This window comes from Artibeus jamaicensis, unplaced genomic scaffold, assembly GCF_021234435.1.
Source record: "Artibeus jamaicensis isolate MK-2021 breed Jamaican fruit bat unplaced genomic scaffold, CSHL_Jam_final contig_233, whole genome shotgun sequence".
NCBI classification, from domain to species: Eukaryota; Metazoa; Chordata; class Mammalia; order Chiroptera; family Phyllostomidae; genus Artibeus; species Artibeus jamaicensis.
In genome coordinates, this window is record NW_026521486.1 from 54,072,872 (window position 1) to 54,091,975 (window position 19,104).

Consider the following 19,104-nt stretch of genomic DNA (forward strand, 5'->3'; position numbering starts at 1 on the left):
CCCACTTCTCCTAATCTCTGCCGGACGACCCACCCTACTCCACTTTGACTTCTATGATGAAATTGGGATAGTGCTGAAGGTGGGCAAAGTGGGAATCACCGCCCTCTTTTACAGCTAGAGAAACTGAAGTCTTTGCATTTCCCACTTTCCCCACAAACCTTCATCTACCCCCCAACACACATATGCCACAAGATACACTTGAGGAGGCATTTCCGGAATTTCAGTGTTAGGAAGGGCTTGAGAGCAGCAACGTGGTTGGAAGTGCGCTCCATGGAATTTTCCTTGACGACTGCAAGCTCGTCATTTTTCCTTTTTGTTGCCTATCACAAACAGCAAAGTTTTCTAAAGATACTTTATTCACCTTTATAGTACGACTCATAATATTGTCAATTATCTGTATGAAAAATTATTCTGAGAGGCCTAAAGCGTCTCCAAGCTAAGGGTTCTTGGAGGTGCCATTGCCTCACCCCATTAAAAAACATCTCAGACTGCCTGCGGGCCACCCCAAAATCTCTTGTACTCTGCAGCCTCACTAAAAGGAGGAAGACCCAACGCGAGGGCTACTTAAATTCCCAGGCTCCAGGTCCCTAAGAGAGGTTATTTTCCCTTAGGCCCGCGAACTGCTCTTAGAGGAAGGGGACCTGGAGTCCACCCCAGCCAAATCCTGGGGGAGGGGCGAAGGTCGGTAGGGGCCTTCCTAGAGCTTCCTCCAACCCCGCCTTGCCTGCCATTCAAGTCCCAAATTTTCGCAGTACTGGTTAAAGTTTCACTTTGACCCGCCTCCGTCACTCACCTGATTATATGTTTATGAGTCAAAAGGCGGGGTCAAGAGGGTATCAAGAGTTTATTGGTTGGTCTGTACGCCTGTCAACAGTGTACCGCCCCCTGTCTCGGGGAGCTCCCTCGTCAATGGCTTCTCACCTCGTCCATCTTCAAGGTTTCCTTCTTCATATTGGCCTAGGGACACGCCTGTCCGGTCCCTGGCTCGTCCTCGTTGGTGACAGTGCCAAAAAAGTCCCGCCTTTCTCCAGAGGATTGGCGGATCCGTGCACACACAGCCCACCCTTGATAGTAGGCGTAATTGTGCCATTGGCTGGGGTCCCCGCCCAGGGCGAGGAGGAGGAGGAGGAGGAGGAGGGGCAGGAGGGTTTGGTTGAGCTGCGGCTGTTTGTCTGTTCAACACAGGCTTGGGCCCGACGGGAGAGACGGAGGTGCAGGTACCGAGCCGAGGGAGCCCGGAGGGCAGGGGCGGAGGCGCCCGGGAGAGGAGAGCAGCGTGGTCTGAGAGCAGAGGCGGTCCTGGGCCTCCGCGATGGGCTTAGGGAGGTCCCCGGGAGAGGGGAGAAGGGGGCCGGTCCCCGACAGGCCTAATGGGGGCGCTGAGGAGGGGGCCAGGCGGGGTGGGAGCCCGAAGTTGGTGAGGCCGGGTTCTGCCGGCGGCAGGGCTGCGGGCCGGCGCGCGAGGCCCAGGTCTTGTGTGAGGACAGGGGCAGGCCTCATTGAGCAGCGCGGGGAGGGAGGAGCTGGGGGACGGGGCCGGGGAAGCGGGTGAGGTAAGCCCATTTGCCGGGAGGTGAGGAGGAGTCAGCCCCGACGCCTGGGCCCGAGGGTAACCGGGGCTGCTGCTCTGGAGATGTCTCATTGCTAGGGCCCAGAAGAGTTTTTAATTGGGTAAGAGACATTCTTTTTCAGGGAATGTGACTATTATTAAAATAACTAGGGTGCCTCAGAGTTGAGCCGAGAAGATTTGAGTTCAGTGAGGCAAATGAAGAAAGCTTTCCTAATCTAGAAGGCTAAAGTAATTGTGTAAATGGAAGCCGGGCCCGGTATCAGTTATGGGAGCTTCTGGGAATGCTCAAGGATGGGCTGGAGGCTCTGGGGTTTGGGAGGCCCCTCTCTTTTGTTACCATTAAGTGTTGGGATGTGGTAACTTGAAGTTTTCGGTACTTCCAGGGTAGCCAGTAAAAACAAACGTAGTTTTCTTTTTCTGTGACTGTTGGCTGTTCCAAACTCAACCCCAACACTTTCCCTTGGATTCATCTGGAGGGTGCAGTCTGTTTCTGCTTACCAGCCTCAGCTGGTTTAGGGTGCAATCCTTGCAAGAGCTAAGAAGTTGAATTTTAATGGGGGGTGGGGGCTGTTGGATGCCATATCTCTAACCTAGACGAGGGGAATCAGTGAACTAATCTGCCCTGGAAAGGGGCTTAGGGATTCCCCAGCCACCAAGAAGATATCTGCCAACCATAGTTGGAGAAACTTTGTAGGACTTAGACTTGGGTAATTCCCAGACAGGTAATGTTTAGGTGGAACCAACCCTGGAAGTGATATCACTGAGGAAGGGATTTGGGGAAGAGAAATTCCATTCCACAAAGTTGGCATCACCAGTTCTTGGTTTACTCTTCAGCAAACAATAAGGCACTTGGGGAAAGGCGTGAGTAGGGAAAAGGAAGATGGATTACCAAGGCACAGGAGTCCCCCCCTTCCATCATTTTTAATGGTCTCCTGACCTCCCTAGTCTGCCACAGATTGGAGCCTATTGGGTTTTCCCTTACAATACTTCCTTCTTTTCCCTTTTATACCACTATATTTTATAGCTACATTTCTTGTTAATGTCAAAAGTAATACATGTTTTTAAATATTCAAGCTGTACAGAAGAGTAAAAACTGTAAATCCTCCCACACATACCTCACTCATTGTATTTCATCCAGAAAGGCCAGAGATAAGAGACAACATCAGTCTAATCTTGCTTTTTGCTTCGAGGGATGTGCCTCCAGAGGCAATTCTGTTTTCATGTTCCCACCAAACTCTGGTCTGTCAGTCTTTTCAGTTTTCCCTTCTGGGATGATACTCTGTTATTTATTGTGCTGCTTTCACAGCTTATTTTGTCTTACTTCTATCAATTTCAGACAAGCAAAGAGCTGTACTCTGGGTTATCCCTTACCTTAACACATACCCTAGTCGTGCACTGGGTATCCTAGAAAATGCTCAAATAGATGGCCAAAACTTTTTTCTTTTATGGGCAGGAAAAATAACATTACAAAGAATCATTTTGTTTGGGGGAACTGTTGGCATCTCTGCTAACATGAGAAATTTGAGACCTCTTCTGGTTCAGGGTCTTTGTGAGTTTAGATTATATGACTGTCCCTTCATTATCCCAAAAGAAGATGATGGTTCTCTGAAGGGTCCCTTGTATTTGTCTATGAGTATAGCTCCAAAGTTTCTCTGGATGTGAAATTGGTTGTCCTTTAAACCTCAGTGCAGCTGGGCCACTTCATACTACCTCCTTATTGAATTTGTCCTTACTGGCTTTAGAAGCCCTCTAATATGCCTTTGTTCAGAAATCTCAACTGTTGTCCCCCTAGGAGCTTTTATTTTCTCTCCTGCAAAGCCAGTCCTAGACAAAATTGTAGGAGAGAGAGAGTGTATGTGTGTGTTTTAAGTCTTCTCTAAACTTTGCCATTTTTTTTATATCCTGGTGATATCATGTCCCTTTCTTTACTTTTTGGTCTTTTCTACATCCCCCCTTAATGAAAGCCTGCCTTCAAGAAATGATCTGGAATTGCTTTATATTAAGGTGTAAAATAGTCACCTGAAGGATTAATTTTTCTAAGGGCTTTTTGTTTCAAAAGAAGGAGCTAAGGAGTGGAATTATCAATATATAATTGCAAACATCAACCTTGAGTTACAAAAACGTACTCGGAGAGCTCTCCCATTGCCCTTGAAGTCATACTTTGTATCTTCTAACTCTGACTTTGCCCAGGAGCAAGAATTGCTCTTCTATAGTTAGCTTGTTTGTGTGCATGGATAAGAATTTGACTTCTGAGAAGGCAGATGTAGGAGAAACAAGTGCACACCTCCTATTCCTAAGGCATTTCAGATTGGAAAGTAACCAAAGTGTAAGACAATGAACTTGAGGAAATGAAACAGCCTGCCAGGAGAAAGGATACCTTAAAACCCTACACAATACACTCCCACTTCCCAAGAATATTTTAGGAAAGATTTAGTCATTGAACAGTAACTAAACTGAGTATGGAGCCATCCAGGTGAGCAAAGTCTGTGTAGATTTATGAGCCAAGTTGTAGCTTCTGTTTAGGGACCATGGGTACCTTTTCAGAGTGTCTTCCAGTTCTGTGGTGCTGTGTCTTTTTTTTTTTTTTTGGTGTGTGTGTGTTGCTGTAGTTCAAGAATAATAGAGGTAATGACCTAAAGTTAACTGAACATTAACATCAACTGTAACTTCAGGGAACTTTGTATTTACCCACAGTTGCTTCAATGTCCAGGCGGGAGGTCCGCATGCTGGGTGTGATTGGGCCATTTGAGGCATAGTAACGGGTGACAGGAAAAGCAGTTAGCCCATGCGAATTGCAACAGTACCTTGTGGGCTGGGTCCCAAGGGGGCCCTCCATCCAAGGGAGATCACAAAGGGGCCAGGGAGAGAACTGGTTCTCTGAGGCTGACTCTGAACATTCCTAAATGGAACTGAGTAGAAAGTTGTCCAGGTGGCACAGAAGGGGAAGAGTAGATGGAGGAGGGAAGCAGGATTGCTCTGGCCTGCCTTACTTAAGGAGCATCCACTGAACACCTACTAGGTATGCGATGTTGTGCTCTGCTCTGGAGGTTCAAGATGACAACAAATAGTCACACTTTTGGAGAAGCTCATAGTTTAGAACTCATATGATGTAATAAGTGTGATAGTAATACAGTCTTAATACTATGGGACCACAGAGGAAGCAGGAATGAATACTGCTGGGGTGAGAGGGTAATTATGCAGTTTCTTAGGGAAAGTGACATTTGAAGTTGGCCTTGAAAGATACATTAGGAGTTTGTAGGCAGACAAGGTGTGGAAGGGCATACCAGTCTTTCCTAGGTCAATAATAGGGAGTTTGCACTACCATGCTGATAAGAGATAAGTATGCTTTCTGCCTCTTGGGGAAATGTAAGAGAGAGAATGGGGGAAGTGAAAGGACTCTCATTTAAGCCAGTGACTCATTGGTTAACATTGGATCAACACAGTGAAAGAGCTGAGCCAAATAGTGGAACTCTCAATTCAAGATTTTGTTAATTGAGGATCTAAACAAAGTTTGAGAGTTAAAGGTATTTGCTGGCTTCTGCTTTATATTTCCTACTCAGTAAATCTCTCCTATTAATCCCAAGGTCCATTGAATTCTGCAGAAGTTACCACTTCTTTCCCTACTGCCTTCCATTAAATTGCTTCTTTCAACTGTCCTATCAGGAGTTGGTCAAGACCTTCTACAAAGGCATAATAATGAGTAAGTCCTTTTGTCAGAAGGATATGGGACTGGATCCCAGTTCCCAGGGAAGGCTTACATTTTCCGAACTTTTTAGTGCCAAAGGAAGTACTTATCTAAATTGAATAGAGGCAGAAACTCTACCCATCTAAGCTCTTGTTCCTGGCCCATACCCTCTTCAGAGTTCAGTATCTATCGTTTCCTAAGTAGGTATAGTGGTATACTAGTAGCAAGAAAGAGTACCTGATGAGGAGTACTAGTTAGAGAAGGAGATTTGCTACTAAGCAGCTGTGCAACAGCTGACAGCTATCTGTGTGGTAATATCAGGCAAGGTGATTAATTTTACGTGCCTTGGTTTCCTTACCTGTAAAATACAAAGGCTGGATTAGATGACCTTTAGATTGCCTCTTAATACGGTACACTCTTATAGGGCTGACATTTGGGAGTGGGCTGCTCTCCGGTGGCTGTGTACTTGAAACTCAGCCTCTGTGCTTTGGTGATAGGCATCTGGAGGCTTCATATGTTGTAGGCACAGGGACTCAAAGCTACCAAGTGGAAGGGGGCCAAAGGAACATAGTTGTGCTCTAGCTGAGATCAGCAGACTGAGAAACCCTATTCGTACTTTCCTTCCCTGCTGGTAGAGCTGCCCACCTAAAGAACGTGCCCCTTTGTCCTGACCGGTGTGCTCAATTTGTTGGGTGTCATCCTACAAAGTGAAAGGTGGCCACTTTGATTCCCGGTCAGGGCACATGTCTGGGTTTTAGGTTCAATCCCTGGTTGGGCATGTGTAAGAGGCAACTGATTAATGTTTCTCTCTTGCATGGATGTTTCACTCTCTTTCTCCCTCTCTCCCCCTCTCTAAAATAAATAAATTAATTTTAAAAAAAGAAGAACTTACCCCTTCATCCTCTCTCTCCCCCCTGCCCAGTGGGCTGATGCCATGGTCATGCCTCAGTCCTCCCTAGTTAATGGGCATTTGATAGTCATTCTTGTGCAGCTGCACTTTTTTTTAAATCCTCACCTGAAGATATGTTTATTGATATGTGAGAGAGAGAGAGAGAGAGAGAGAGAAACATTGATTGGTTGCCTCCCATACATGCCCAACTGGTGAATGAACCCACAACCTAAGTATGTGCCCTCCCAGGGACCAGACCTTTCGGTGCATGGGAAAGATGCTCCAACTAACTGACCCACCTGGCCAGAGCGTGGAGGTGCACTGCTAAGGGAAGCGAAATCTGGTTCCTTCTCTTCTGAACTGAAAGGGTTGAAAGGAAGAATAACTTCCGTATCTTCCCCTTTATTTTTTGTCTCAGGATTGGAGGTAATAATTATCACACTACTTGAGTGGTTGGCTGTGGTTTATTACCTTTGCATAAACCTTTATTATCTTTAAATGGATCATTTGCCCACTGTCAACTCTTAGTAAAATATCACCTCCAAAACAGTGAAGTCAATTGAATCTTATATTATTTCATTTCTGTACCCCTGACTTTTTTAGAAAGCCTAGCTATTGAATAAAAAGCATGATACCCTTATAAGTACATTGGGACTAAAGATCAAGGCACAGTGATGGGCAGCCCATCAATTACTATGACTAGGGAAGGTAGGACATATTCAGGGTGACACATTGGGGTAGGAGGTAATCTTTCTTTCTTTCTTCCCCCGCCCCCCATTTTTGGAAAGGGGAAAGTGAGAGAAACATCGATTCATTGTTCTACTTATTTATGCATTTGTTGGTTGATTCTTGTATGTGCCCTGATGGGGAGTAGAACCTGCAACCTTGGAATATCAGACCCATGCTCTAACCAACTGAGCTATCCAGCCAGGGTGGGAGGTATACTTTTAATAACCCAGTAGTTACCAATTTCTGATACTCCAAGGTTGCTTAGTAGCAAGAAATTTTGCTGATTGTGTGTCTGGGCCCTGGTTTAAGTTACTGTCTGTGTGGGTTAATGACCAGAGCTCTGCAACCGGAGTGTGACTATGACTGTTACCTATCTTCATACTTCCCCAACTCCCTACTGTTTTTCCAGGCCTGGAGTGAGGCATCTGCCCATGAGAATTCCGTCTACTCTTATGTTTTCATTTTCTAGAGGCATAACATTAAGGCTTAGTGTTCCACTCTTTAGATTGTATGTTAGAGAGAGAAACATCGATTTGTTCCTGCACCCCTTTATGCATTCATTGGTTGATTCCTGTACATGCCCTGACCAAGGATCAAACCAGCAATGCTGGCTTGTCAGGACCGTGCTCTAATCAACTGAGCTACTCAGCCAGGGCTCCTGCTGTTAAAGGGTGTAATGTATATTATGTCACTCACCATTTAGGTCATCAAGTGTCATTTAGACACTTGATCAGTTTATCATCTGTAATTATTTCTTTTTTTTCCTTTTTTGTTTTATGTAGTTATTTTTCTATTGTAACATGTTTTCAGTTTTTAATTTTTTTTATTTTATTGATTTTTTTTAAGAGAAAGAGGAAGAGATAGAGAAAAAGAAAGATCAATTTGTTGTTCCCCGTAGTTTTAATGTGTAGAGTTTTGTGATGGCCCATCCTCTTTTCCTGTGAAACAATGTATGTGAGCCACAGAAATATTTTTAAGAATAATTCAGCCTCACAGATGCTGAGAAACCGTAAGAGAAACAAATTTGTTAAATGTACCCAGAACTTTGGAATTGAGTTCAAATTCTGCTCTTTGCCACTGCCTCCCCCCAACCCTCCAATTTCACCCTTTAGACAAGGAAGCTGGGGTGCAGAAAGGCAAAAAGGGGTGAGTAGCCTAAAGATCGCAGTGAGGTAACTGGGAAAGCATGGAATAAAGATCAGGCTTGCTTGATGATAAAGGCCTTACGCTATACAAGACAGCCTCTAGTTTTGCTTCCTGTTTGCGTAATAACTCCTTAACTTCAGTAGCAGGGTTGGAGAATCCCCTCACTCCTGGAAAGCTATACTCAGCTATACTCAAAATTAAAAGCCCTCATTTTAATTTTATGTGGGAGTGAAATTAACTATGGCCTATAGGCTGACCAGAGACTAGACTTCCTCCCATACCCTACTAACCTGTCCTTCAATTTCAGGCCTCTCCGAGGCATTGTTGTTAAAATATTTTTATCACAACTAACATTTTTTTTTAAAAGCATTTTGCACCATAATTTAGTGTGTGTATAAATATGCAGGTAACATGTTCACAGCCTGATTCTTATGCTTACTATTTGCAGTATACTTGATTTTTTTTTAATATACTGATAATGATGCACCAAGTGATTTCAAGGTCACCATTGGCTTATAGCCTCCATTTGAGAAACACTATTCTAAAGGTTTGAGGGTGAAAACAGGTAAAGGACTGTTTAAGAAGTGTTTAATATTTGTTAAGAAGCTAATTAATACTGAATTTTGCAGTACTGGTTCCCAGAATTTTGGACTTCATGGACCAATAAATTTAAATTTGGGGGTTTTATTTTTTCCAAGTAATTATATTTAGAAAGTTTACTACTGCCTGTCACCATTATTTTTTTTAAGCATGTAAAAAAAAAAAACACTTGCATAGAAAACTTTTTAAAAATATATTACCTCCATGGCTGGTGTGGCTCAGTAGATTAAGTGTGGGCTGTGAACCAAAGGGTCGCCAGTTCAGTTGCAGTCAGGGCACCTGCCTGGGTTGCAGGCCAGATCAGGTACCTAGTAGGGGATGTGCGAGATGCAACCAGACATTGATGTTTCTTTCTTTTCTTTTTTTTTTTCTAATTTATCTTTAGAAGGGAAGGAGAGAAGGGGAGAAATATCGATGTATGGTTGCTTCTGGTGCATCCCCTGCTGGGAACTGGCCTGCAACCCAGGCCCGTGCCCTGACAGGGAATCGAACCTTGATCTTTTGGTTCGCAGGCCTGGGCTCAATCCACTGAGTGATGTTTCTTTTCCTCTCTTTCTTCCTCCCTTCCCCTCTGTCTAAAATAAATAAAATCTTTTAAAACACATATCGTATATATTTTCTTTTACAAAAAATTATGTATAATGAAAAAAATCTGAATATTTCACATGCCACTTTCGTTGTCCCACTCTCCTCAGAGGTAGCCACTGTTAACAGTGTGCATCTTTCCATACCTTTTTCTATGTAAAATTTTCTTTTGTACAGAAATAGTATCCAACATGTGTTTTAGCCTAAAACTTTTAAAGATTTTATTAATTTTTTAGAGAGGGGAAGGGAGGGAGAGAGGAAGAGAAATGTTGATGTGTGAAAGAAACATCAGTCGGTTGCACGCCCCCAACCATACCTGACCTGCAACCCAGGCATGTGCCCTGACTGGGAATTGAATTGGCGACCCTTTCAGTTGGCAAGCTGACACTCAACCCCTAGGGCCACACCAGCTAGGGCTAGTCTACAACTTTTTTTTAACTTCACAGTGGGTCTGAGAGGTTTTTCCATCCAATATATATATATATATTTTTTTTTTTTTGAGGGAAAAATGATTCTAAGAAGGAAATTAGAAATCTTGTTATATAGAATACTCTTAAGTCAGGGGTGTCAAACTCATTTTCACCAGGGGCCACATCAGCCTTGCAGTTGCCTTCACAGGGCTGAATGTAGTTTTAGGACTGTGTACATGTAACTGCTCCTTAACAGTTAAGTGAGAGCTCGGCGCTCCTGCCTGGTAGACACAGGGAACCAGGCCGGATAAAACAAGGTGGAGAGCCGGATTTGGCCCATGGGCCTTGTGTTTGCCACCTGTGCTCTAAGTTGAATAAATTTAACTTTATGAAAAACTTGCAATATTGTCTTTATTTTTATTATTTCATCATAGACCGGTGAAAACTTAATCACAAATGGCACATGTGGATTTGGATTCATAGGACTCACTGGCCGAGAGCACAGTAGAATACCCAGTAGGATCAGAGTAATTCATTCCATTCTGTCTTACTCTAGTATACTTTGGGACTATTCTGAGTTTTCACGTCTCTGCCAACTTTCTCTTTATACTATTTTTCTATCTCTTATATCGTGGCTGCTTTTTAGGAATATATTGACAACTAATAATTATACTTTGGTATGTTAAGTTGATCTTCTCTGTGAATTAGAGCCACTCAGTAGCAGTACCTATCGTATTTATTAGCACTGTGCTAAATAAGTTTTCACTTAATCCTCATAGCCACTCTATGAAGTAGATATTTTTCCCATTTTATAGAACTGAAAGTTAAGGTTTGGGCAGAAAATTTTTCTTGATGCCATATTAATGAGTAGTAGCTTAGTAGCCACTTGGGCACTTTAGGTCAAATACTTAGAGAGTTTTTTATATATATATATATTATATATATAATCTCATTTAATTCTTACAACAACCTTATGAAGGAGGTCCTCATAAAGCTATTATTATCCATTTTACAGAGGTGAAAAGGAAAATATAAATAAGATTTAGTAACTGGCCCAAAGTTTCACAACTAGTAAGCAGAAGTGTAAAATGAACCCAGTTAATTGGACTCCACGGCATTTGTCCCTCCACACTGCCTCCTGTGTGATGTTTCTGTCTCTTTTGTCTTTACTGTCTCTTCTCTCTTTCCTGGGATTGCAAAAATGTTTAACCCTGATCTGGCTCCAGAACTACTTGCTATAATGACAAAATAATGTTTCCCCACATGTGCCAGAGTATGATGTTTGTGAAGTTACTGGTCACCCTTGGAGAAGGGAAAAGATTAATTTGAACAAGCAAAGTGCAACCCAAGCAATGCGTAGGCTTTAGAGAGGTTTTGCATTCTCTTATCATACTAACTTGTCTTTGAATAGCGTGGTTCCTTTCCCCTCAGGGTCAGGAAGATGAAATACTCAGGTTTAGATGATTAGGCTCCTAAAGTCTCAGCTTCTCTCTCCTTTCTCTCTTTCTGCCTCCTCTGGCACCATCCTCTGCAGATTCCTGCATGCATTTAGAAGGTACATCTTCTTTCTCTGCCTCTAATTTGGAGGGCTACAGCTACAGCTGTTGGGCTAGTCTAGTATGGAGGGTAATCTAATCCCTAAGAACCAGGAAGACAGCTGCAAGTTGAGAGCAGGTCAAACCTACTGACTTTTAGACTTGAGATCAAGACTTTCAGTTGTGGAAAGGTGGCAGAAGCCAAATGAAAGAGTTGATGCCAAATGCAGTCTGTTGATTGTGTTTCTCTGCTTACCTTTGGCCAGAAGTGAGAAAGGATAGATTTTCCTAGTAATTGGACCTTGGTTAGATTTTTCAGAAATGTCAAGAAGGACTAATCATACATGAAGGATACAGAACCAGAAGATTCACCCCCAGTGTTAGAAGGGGTGACACCCCACACCCCTAGAATGAGTCACTTATTTTGAAAGCTAGAAAAAAAGTATAGCAGGAGGAAGAAAAAGGACAACCCCCAAAACCAAGGAGATACTAAGGATCTAGGGTCCTTGTGGGTTTCAGGCCAACTAAAAGTTCATTGAAGATATGGCGGGGAGTTAATGGAAGGAATAAAGACTTTTCACAGAGTTTTCAGTTTCCCTTGGCAGTTGGAGATTATGCGATAGGGCAAACTCTACTTCGGATGCACTTATTTTATTGTTCCCTACTCTTCCCACTGTCAGCTGCCTGGTTACACTCAGTGGTGTAACATTTTAATAGTGGATGATTATAAGATCATAAGAGCAAAGAAATGGAGTGATTCTAGCCTTTGTCTAAAAAGTGATTGTAGCCCTGGCTGGTGTAGCTCAGTGGATTGAGCGCCGGCCTGCAAATCAAAGGATCACAGTTCGATTCCCAGCCAGGGCACATGCCTGGGTTGCAGGCCAGTTCCCTGCAGGGGACACATGAGAGGCAACCATACATTGATATTTCTCTCCCTCTCTCCTTTCCTTCCCCTCTAAAGATAAATAAATAAAAATATTTTTTAAAAAGTGACTGTAGTCCTAATGGCCCTGTGTTTAATTTTATCCGCATTTTTTGTCTTGCAGGACTGTTGAAGCCTGGACGTCCCCTCCCCTCCCCCTCCCCCCTTTGCCGCTTTGTGGCATCCCCCTCCCTATATCCTTTCCCACTCTGAAAATCTAGCCATGACTAGCAGAAGCACAGCCAGGCCCAATGGGCAGCCCCAGGCCAGCAAAATATGCCAGTTCAAATTGGTCCTGCTGGGTGAATCTGCAGTGGGGAAGTCTAGCCTGGTATTACGTTTTGTCAAAGGGCAGTTCCATGAGTACCAGGAGAGCACCATTGGAGGTGAGTATCTCAGGGAGAGAAGAGATTCGGTGCTTAATAGGCTTTTGAAGGGAGACCTAGGCCTAGGGACCTGACTGTGAAGCTGGACCTCTTAGTTCCCTGGAATGGAAATCCTTTATAAAACAGGACAAAGGGACCAGAGACCCCCATCTTTGCAGGTAGCCAGCATTTGAATAAACCTCTTTCTTCTCCCCTTCCCCCCCAAAAAAAAATAAATAAAATAGGGGGAAAATTGCCATAATGCCAAAAAGTAGGTATCTATTCATCCTCTTGCTTCCTGGAAGGAAATTTGAAGGGCTGGCCTTTGTGCACCAATAAAATCACTAATTTTTAATGTCTTCCTCCACCTGCTTTCATCTTAATCCCAGTGAAATTCAGTTGTCATCTTGAGCAGGGTTGGTTTGGAGCAGTGATTCGTAATCGGAGGTGCACATCAGAATCACCTAGGGAGCATTTCATCTTATGTGTGCCTGGGCCCCGCTCTCGATCTGCTGCTTAGGATTGGAGGTGGCAGAGGTGTAGGCATATATTTATGTGCATTCTGATGCACACATCTGGTAGAATAGAGGCTGGAACTAAATACAAAAGATAAAGATCATCTGCCATTCCCACCTTTGCTACCTTCTCCCTGCAAATACCCCCAACTGGGGTGCTAATCCAAAAGGATCTTTTCTGCTCTGGCTGGTGTGGGTCAGTGGATTGAGCGCCGGCCTGTGAACTGAAAGTCACGAGTTCCATTCCCAGTCAGGGTGCAGACCTGGGTTGTGGGCTAGGTCCGCAGTTAGGGAGTGTGCAAGAGGAAACCAATCCATGTTTCTCTCCCTCAATTTCTCCTTCCCTCCCTTCCTCTCTGTCTAAAAATAAAGAAATGAAATTTTTTTAAAAAGGATCTTTTATGAGAACTCCCATGTTGCTACTTCCCCACTTATACTAGCCACCTTGGAAATGTAGTATTCTTGGGCCAACAGATTATATGAAGAAGTAACAGCCAAATAACATGGACAGTGGTAGGACCTCCCATCAAGCTTTAAAATCTTACAAAGTTCTTAATGTGAGTTTTATCCGAAGCTTATTGTCTCTGTCATTATTTCTTCTATTTTGGTTAGAAGAGAAATGACTCTGGTATAAGTGCCAGTTCTCCCTGCCCCACGTAGTTTATAAAACTACGTGGGGCAGAAAGGAGGTGTGCCCATTCATTAGCTAGAGAAACTTTTGGTTGGAAAGACTTAGCCAAGAGCAGTCTTAATCCTGGTTCCAGGACCTATATGTAAAGAGGAAACACTACACCTTTTCTGTAATTGAATAGCCCAAGTTGTGACTGGCCTTAGACTGAGAGTGGAGATATTTTGAAGGGACGTGGGGTATTCCCATTCATCCTCTCAAAACTGCTTCTCTCTTCTCTCATCCATAGCGGCCTTCCTCACCCAGTCTGTTTGCCTAGATGACACAACAGTCAAGTTTGAGATCTGGGACACAGCAGGGCAGGAACGATACCATAGCTTGGCCCCCATGTACTACAGAGGTGCCCAAGCTGCAATTGTGGTTTATGACATTACTAATCAGGTAAGTGGGCTGAGAAGATTGTATTTTTCTTTATAGCAATTAGGTGGGGGAGAGAAAACAAGTTCTCAAAGTAGCAAAATTATGCTTTCAAGTGCTGAGAAAACAGGTAATAAGTTATGAGAGACGAGTGGTTTCAGTGAGGGAAGGCCACCTAGAACAGGTGAGTTTTGAGACTGGATTTTAAAGGCGATGGGTCTGGATTGGCAGTCATTCCAGCCCACCCATTTTCTTCCTCATGTTTTCCTAGGAAACCTTCGCCCGAGCGAAGACATGGGTAAAGGAACTACAGCGACAGGCCAGTCCTAGCATTGTTATAGCCCTGGCGGGGAACAAAGCTGACCTGGCCAACAAGCGCCTGGTGGAGTATGAAGTAAGATGGCTCGTAGAGTCCCTTTCCGATGCACTCCCTCTGTGCTTGGGGCCTTTTCTGCCCAAACTTGCCCTCTCTGTAAACCTCATTTTAGAACATTTACCATTTCATTTCCCTGTTCTGCACCGTGTTAAAAACAGCAACACTGTGACCCTAATGACAGCCAGGAGATTTTAGAGGAGTCAGAAGAAAATTCTAGAGCAGAGAAGTGGGGAGGGAGTACCAGCTGTGGGGGTACTGATGTGAAAACAGGAAGGAGAGAGCAATTGGATTTGAGGTAAGGGCCAGAACCCAAAAAGCCCCCAACCAATTTACCTCATCTCCCATAATTAAGATTCCTGATATCTGATTGTTGCATAAAGTTGTCTAGACCATGAGTTATCCTTGAGGGAGTTGTCACCAAAATATGGGTCCAGGGCTGCCTAGCTCAGAGGTGCAGTTAAGATGAAGGAGCCTAGGGCATTGCCTCGCTGTGGTGCTACCTGGGAGTGGAAGGGCCATACTGGTTCCTAACCTACATTCTGAGCACCACTAACCTTACCCCTTGCAGGAGGCCCAAGCATATGCAGATGATAACAGCTTATTGTTTATGGAGACCTCAGCCAAGACAGCCATGAACGTCAATGATCTCTTCCTGGCAATAGGTAAGGTCAGAGCAGCCTGGGCGGGATCCCTAACCCAAATCATAAGAATAAATGGAAGTGTCTCCTTGTGAAAACTTTGGGTGTGGAAATACCTTCACTTTCCATTATGACCTCCGTCCTTTAGCTGCAGCTTGAGCACCGTTGTACTTAATGTAGTTTATAAATGGTAAGGCTTCCTGTTTTCAGAACATTCTTCCAGTATCTCATTTTCCCCCTTCCCATTACTTCCCCCCTACCCAATAGTCTTTGTGGGGGGGGATGAATTAAAATCTACCATACTTTGTTCCCTTCTCTTTTTTGCCTCTAGCTAAGAAGTTGCCAAAGAGTGAACCCCAGAATCTGGGGGGTGCAGCAGGCCGAAGCCGAGGCGTGGATCTCCACGAGCAGTCCCAGCAGAACAAGAGCCAGTGTTGTAGCAACTGAGGGGGAGGCTAGCAGCAAACAAGTATGGAGCTAGCACGAGAGCTAAAAAATAACCTCCATTCCCACCCCTCAGCACACAGCCCCTACGGTAACAGCACACTGAGCCCTGGCTCCCAAGGGCTGCCTCCTGACAGCTCCGTCATGGCACTTTTTAACGCTTCAGCAACCAACACCAGGCAGCTGTTGCCACTGACCTCCAGCCCCTACTCTGGGACTTGGGGGGTCAGGTCTCCCAGGACTTACCTTCCAAAACCAACTTTCTTCACTTTGTATTATAGGTGCAAGACAGTGACCTACTTACCTTTCCTCCTCCCAATTTTTTCAGAAAACATTCTTTGGTCTCCTGCCCCTTCTGCTTTTGGTCAACCCCTGTTCTTGATCCCCTTTTCCTCCTTTCTCCAGGATGGAGAAGGTGGTGAACCCAGGAACTGAGGAAGGACGTTTCCAATTCAGTCACATTAAGGGCCCTGGGCGAGAGTAAGGCTCAGAGCAGAAGGGAGTAAGGAAATTTCCTTTTTTGGTTTTATTTGGTTGGAGTTTCTCATTTGAAAACACTGCAGTATCCATGAGTCAGCCTTGTGGAAGGTATTTCAAGGTAGAGTGAGAATGGGAGGCAAGCGTGCAGGCACCAGGTGAGAGTTGTGTTGTCAGCTAACTGGGCAGAGGTGGAGGAGGAGGTGGAGATGCAGTGTCATCCATGGCTCCTGAACTCTTCCAAGGCCTAGTGTCCCCTTACTCAGTCTCTTAGGTAGCTTCTCCTTCGTACTGGAGGAGATGCTGGACCCCAGAGTCCTCCAAAGACTTCGCTGGTTGTCTGCGTCTTTGGCTCTGCTGTGATCTAATTGGAGGAGGGACCAGTTTCTGATATCCATCCTCTGATTTATACATACGCATTTTTTTTCTCTCTGGCCTTTAGATGGCCTCAAACCCAGCCACTATATCCCCCTGCAGTTTGCACTTTAATTGATGGTAGTTCAGTTGGGACACTTGTTTTATGGGGGTTTTGATTGATTTACCTGCCCTCTCACTTTTTTAATTAAATGGAATCCAAGATATATATGAGGTTTGGTGAGGGACTGTAGAGAACAGTATCAGTGGCAGCTACTCAAGCCCAGTCTCCACTGCGAGCTTCCTCCAACTCTGATTCTTAACCTACATCCGTGACAGCCTAGCTCTCGGGTGTAGGTTTGCCTTTCCGAGGGAATTAACGGAAGCAACTGGAGAGTGGTCTCAGGATAGCACGGGCCATGGAAGGGGGTGAGGAGGAGTAAGGCAAGAGGGAGGAGTTTTCTCTGCTTTCCCAGGGTTCATGTTCAATTCGATCCACCCGTCACCATGTGTTTTCTACTTCCCTGTAAATAAGTATGATCTTTATTCCCACTGTACAGTCTGTTCTCAATGCCCCCCCCCCCAAAATCAGGCCTTATTTCTTTTCTTCTTGGTTAGTATCTTCAGTTTAGTCCTTCTGTGCTTATCCCCATACTCATCCCCCATGCAACCAGTGGTTTAATCCAAGTACCACTAGGGACTAGTACCACAGGCCTGCTGGTGGCCCCCTTATAACACCTGTCCCTGTGGTGAATGACTGGCACTGAAAATCCCCTCATATCACCAGATGTTGGTCCCTTCTAAATCTCTAGCCTCTCTACATCCCTCATCAGGTATTTTAGGATGTCTTTGGGAAGCCATCAAGGCAGGAGAGAATTCTAAACTCCTTGTTCCAGCCTAGAGTTTTGTGAAAATTGGGGGAAGTAATGTAGGAAAGGCTTCAGTGAGGGCCTCGGTGACCTAGGATTGGAACCATTCTGCCCTTTTGGCTTGCAGACTTCCTTCTGTCCCAGAGCAGCTGAGAAATCCATGAGGCTGAGATTCTGAAGGACCCAGTTTAAGTTCTTCCCCTTAGGTCTCAATTCCCTTCCTTTTCCAGGGGCAGCCTTATTTCCTGTGGCCCTGAAACACATACATTTTTGCCTTCCTCTCCCAGCACCCCACTAAGCCCCCAAGAACACCCAGTACATTCTCATAAGTGGAAGAACTAGGGTGGTTCTCCTAAGTCTCGTAGAAATGAAGTTCTCTCTCTGCGCAGCTTTCCCCAATGGAGCAGGAGTGAGAATGTTTCATTGCCTTGGGTCTGGGAAACCATTTATCCAGGCTTCTCCCCTCTCCACCCCCCTTTAGGATTGGCCTTGGCTTCTGGGCCTGTCTGCTGCCTTCCTTCTACTTCCTACCAGCTCTCTGCTTTCATCTGAGCTCTGTTGGGCTTGGGGATCTTTGTTTTTATTTCCAAGCTCTTCATTTTTCTCTCTTGATCAGTTTTTTGGGGGGTCCTTTTTCTTCTTCTGAGAAAGCATTTGCCTTTCCCCCCCTTCTTCCTCTTCCAACATAACAATCGTGGTAACAGAATGCGACTGCTGATTTACCGATGTATTTAATGTAAGTAAAAAAAGGAGAAAAAAAAAAAGAAAAGTGTATTGGAGTGTTGCTTCTTCTTTTTTTAACTTTGACTGATACTAGAAATTTGGGAGAAAAGGCACCCAATGTTTTATTGGATCAAAAACACACCCTCCCCTGCACCAGTTTTTGTTGTTGTTTTAATCCTCACCTGATGACATTTTTTCATTGGTTTTGATTTTGTTTTTTGGGGTTTCTTTGGTGGTGGTGGGAGAGGAAGGGAGAGAGTGGGAAACGTCAACTGGTTGCATCCATACGTGCCCCATCCTTTTGGTTCCTGGGATGATGCTCCAATCAGTGGAGCCACACCAGTCAGGTGCCTGCATCTTGGTGCCTCCTAATTACCTCTAATCTTTTCTTGAATAGTGAAATAACCCAATTTGAAAACTTAGCCTCTTTATTACTGTTCAATCACTCCTATTCCCAAATCACTGAAGTGCTCATCAAATCTGACCATAGCTCATTTTTCAGGTCCTCTTACAGTTAAGAGAGTGTGTGTGTGTGTGTGTGTGTGTGTGTGTGTGTGTGTGTGTGTGTAATATATGTGGCGGGGGAGGGCATCTGTAGACCTTTGGGCAAACAGTTGATGAAATTGGAGAGGTGGAATTTGTGACTCCTTTGAAGTATTATGCAAAAATTTATGTGCATTTCTGTAGGGAGAGGGTCCTTTGCCTTATTAATATCTCAGAGGGGATCATGACCCAAAGTTTTGTTTTGTTTTGTTTTGTTTTAATCACTGAACTAGCGTTTCTGACTGATCATGTGGCTTTACCTCCCCACAGGAAAATTTCTCCTGGATCTGTCGTTTCCTACAGTATGTGAAGCCTTTCATCTGTCACAGTCTAAGTGGACTTGGGTGGGGGGAATAATACAGAGAAAAGACTAGATATGGTTGCAGGAGGAGTTTTCCAAAGAATCAGAAAGACAGGGAAGAGAACTGGTTGGTGCCAAACAGACCCCGCATTCCAGTCCTGCCTCTGCCAACTCACCAGTTAGGTCCTCAATCAGTTACTTAGCTGCTTTCTGTAAAATGAAGTTGAGGTTTAAAGGACAGTTATTTGCAGCATGTGTGTGGCACACGAAGAAATAACTGTTTTTAGGGAGAAATATTATCCATTCCAGTGGCTCCAGGTGGTCCCTAACTGACTTTGTATCCTTGGGTTGAGCCTGTTTTTTAAAACTGGTGAGACAGGTCT

General features: G+C 44.4%; 1 protein-coding gene across 3 annotated transcripts; it reads left to right on the forward strand.

Annotated features, from left to right (window-relative positions):
- Positions 1–1,111: 1,111 nt before the first annotated feature.
- Positions 1,112–18,883, forward strand: RAB5B (RAB5B, member RAS oncogene family). 3 transcript variants are annotated; one of them, XM_037144173.2, is made up of 7 exons: positions 1,112–1,217; positions 12,196–12,457; positions 13,869–14,020; positions 14,268–14,390; positions 14,941–15,034; positions 15,342–15,479; positions 18,691–18,883. In XM_037144173.2, the coding sequence occupies exons 2-6, from the start codon at positions 12,295–12,297 to the stop codon at positions 15,455–15,457; spliced, it is 648 nt and encodes a 215-aa protein (XP_037000068.1). In that variant the 5' UTR covers positions 1,112–1,217; positions 12,196–12,294; the 3' UTR covers positions 15,458–15,479; positions 18,691–18,883. The 3 variants fall into 3 exon arrangements, with proteins under 3 accessions (XP_037000068.1, XP_037000066.1, XP_037000067.1); XM_037144171.2 differs by lacking the exon at positions 18,691–18,883 and having other exon boundaries at positions 15,342–18,603; XM_037144172.2 differs by lacking the exons at positions 1,112–1,217; positions 18,691–18,883 and adding an exon at positions 1,651–1,671 and having other exon boundaries at positions 15,342–18,603.
- Positions 18,884–19,104: the final 221 nt, after the last annotated feature.

Excerpts from the sequence above, each read along its gene's own strand:
- RAB5B (XM_037144173.2), top strand. The coding sequence starts at position 12,295 with ATGACTAGCAGAAGCACAGCCAGGCCCAATGGGCAGCCCCAGGCCAGC. Across the intron at positions 14,021-14,267 it reads TTTATGACATTACTAATCAG|GAAACCTTCGCCCGAGCGAA; the intron begins GTAAGTGGGCTG and ends ATGTTTTCCTAG. Across the intron at positions 14,391-14,940 it reads AGCGCCTGGTGGAGTATGAA|GAGGCCCAAGCATATGCAGA; the intron begins GTAAGATGGCTC and ends TACCCCTTGCAG.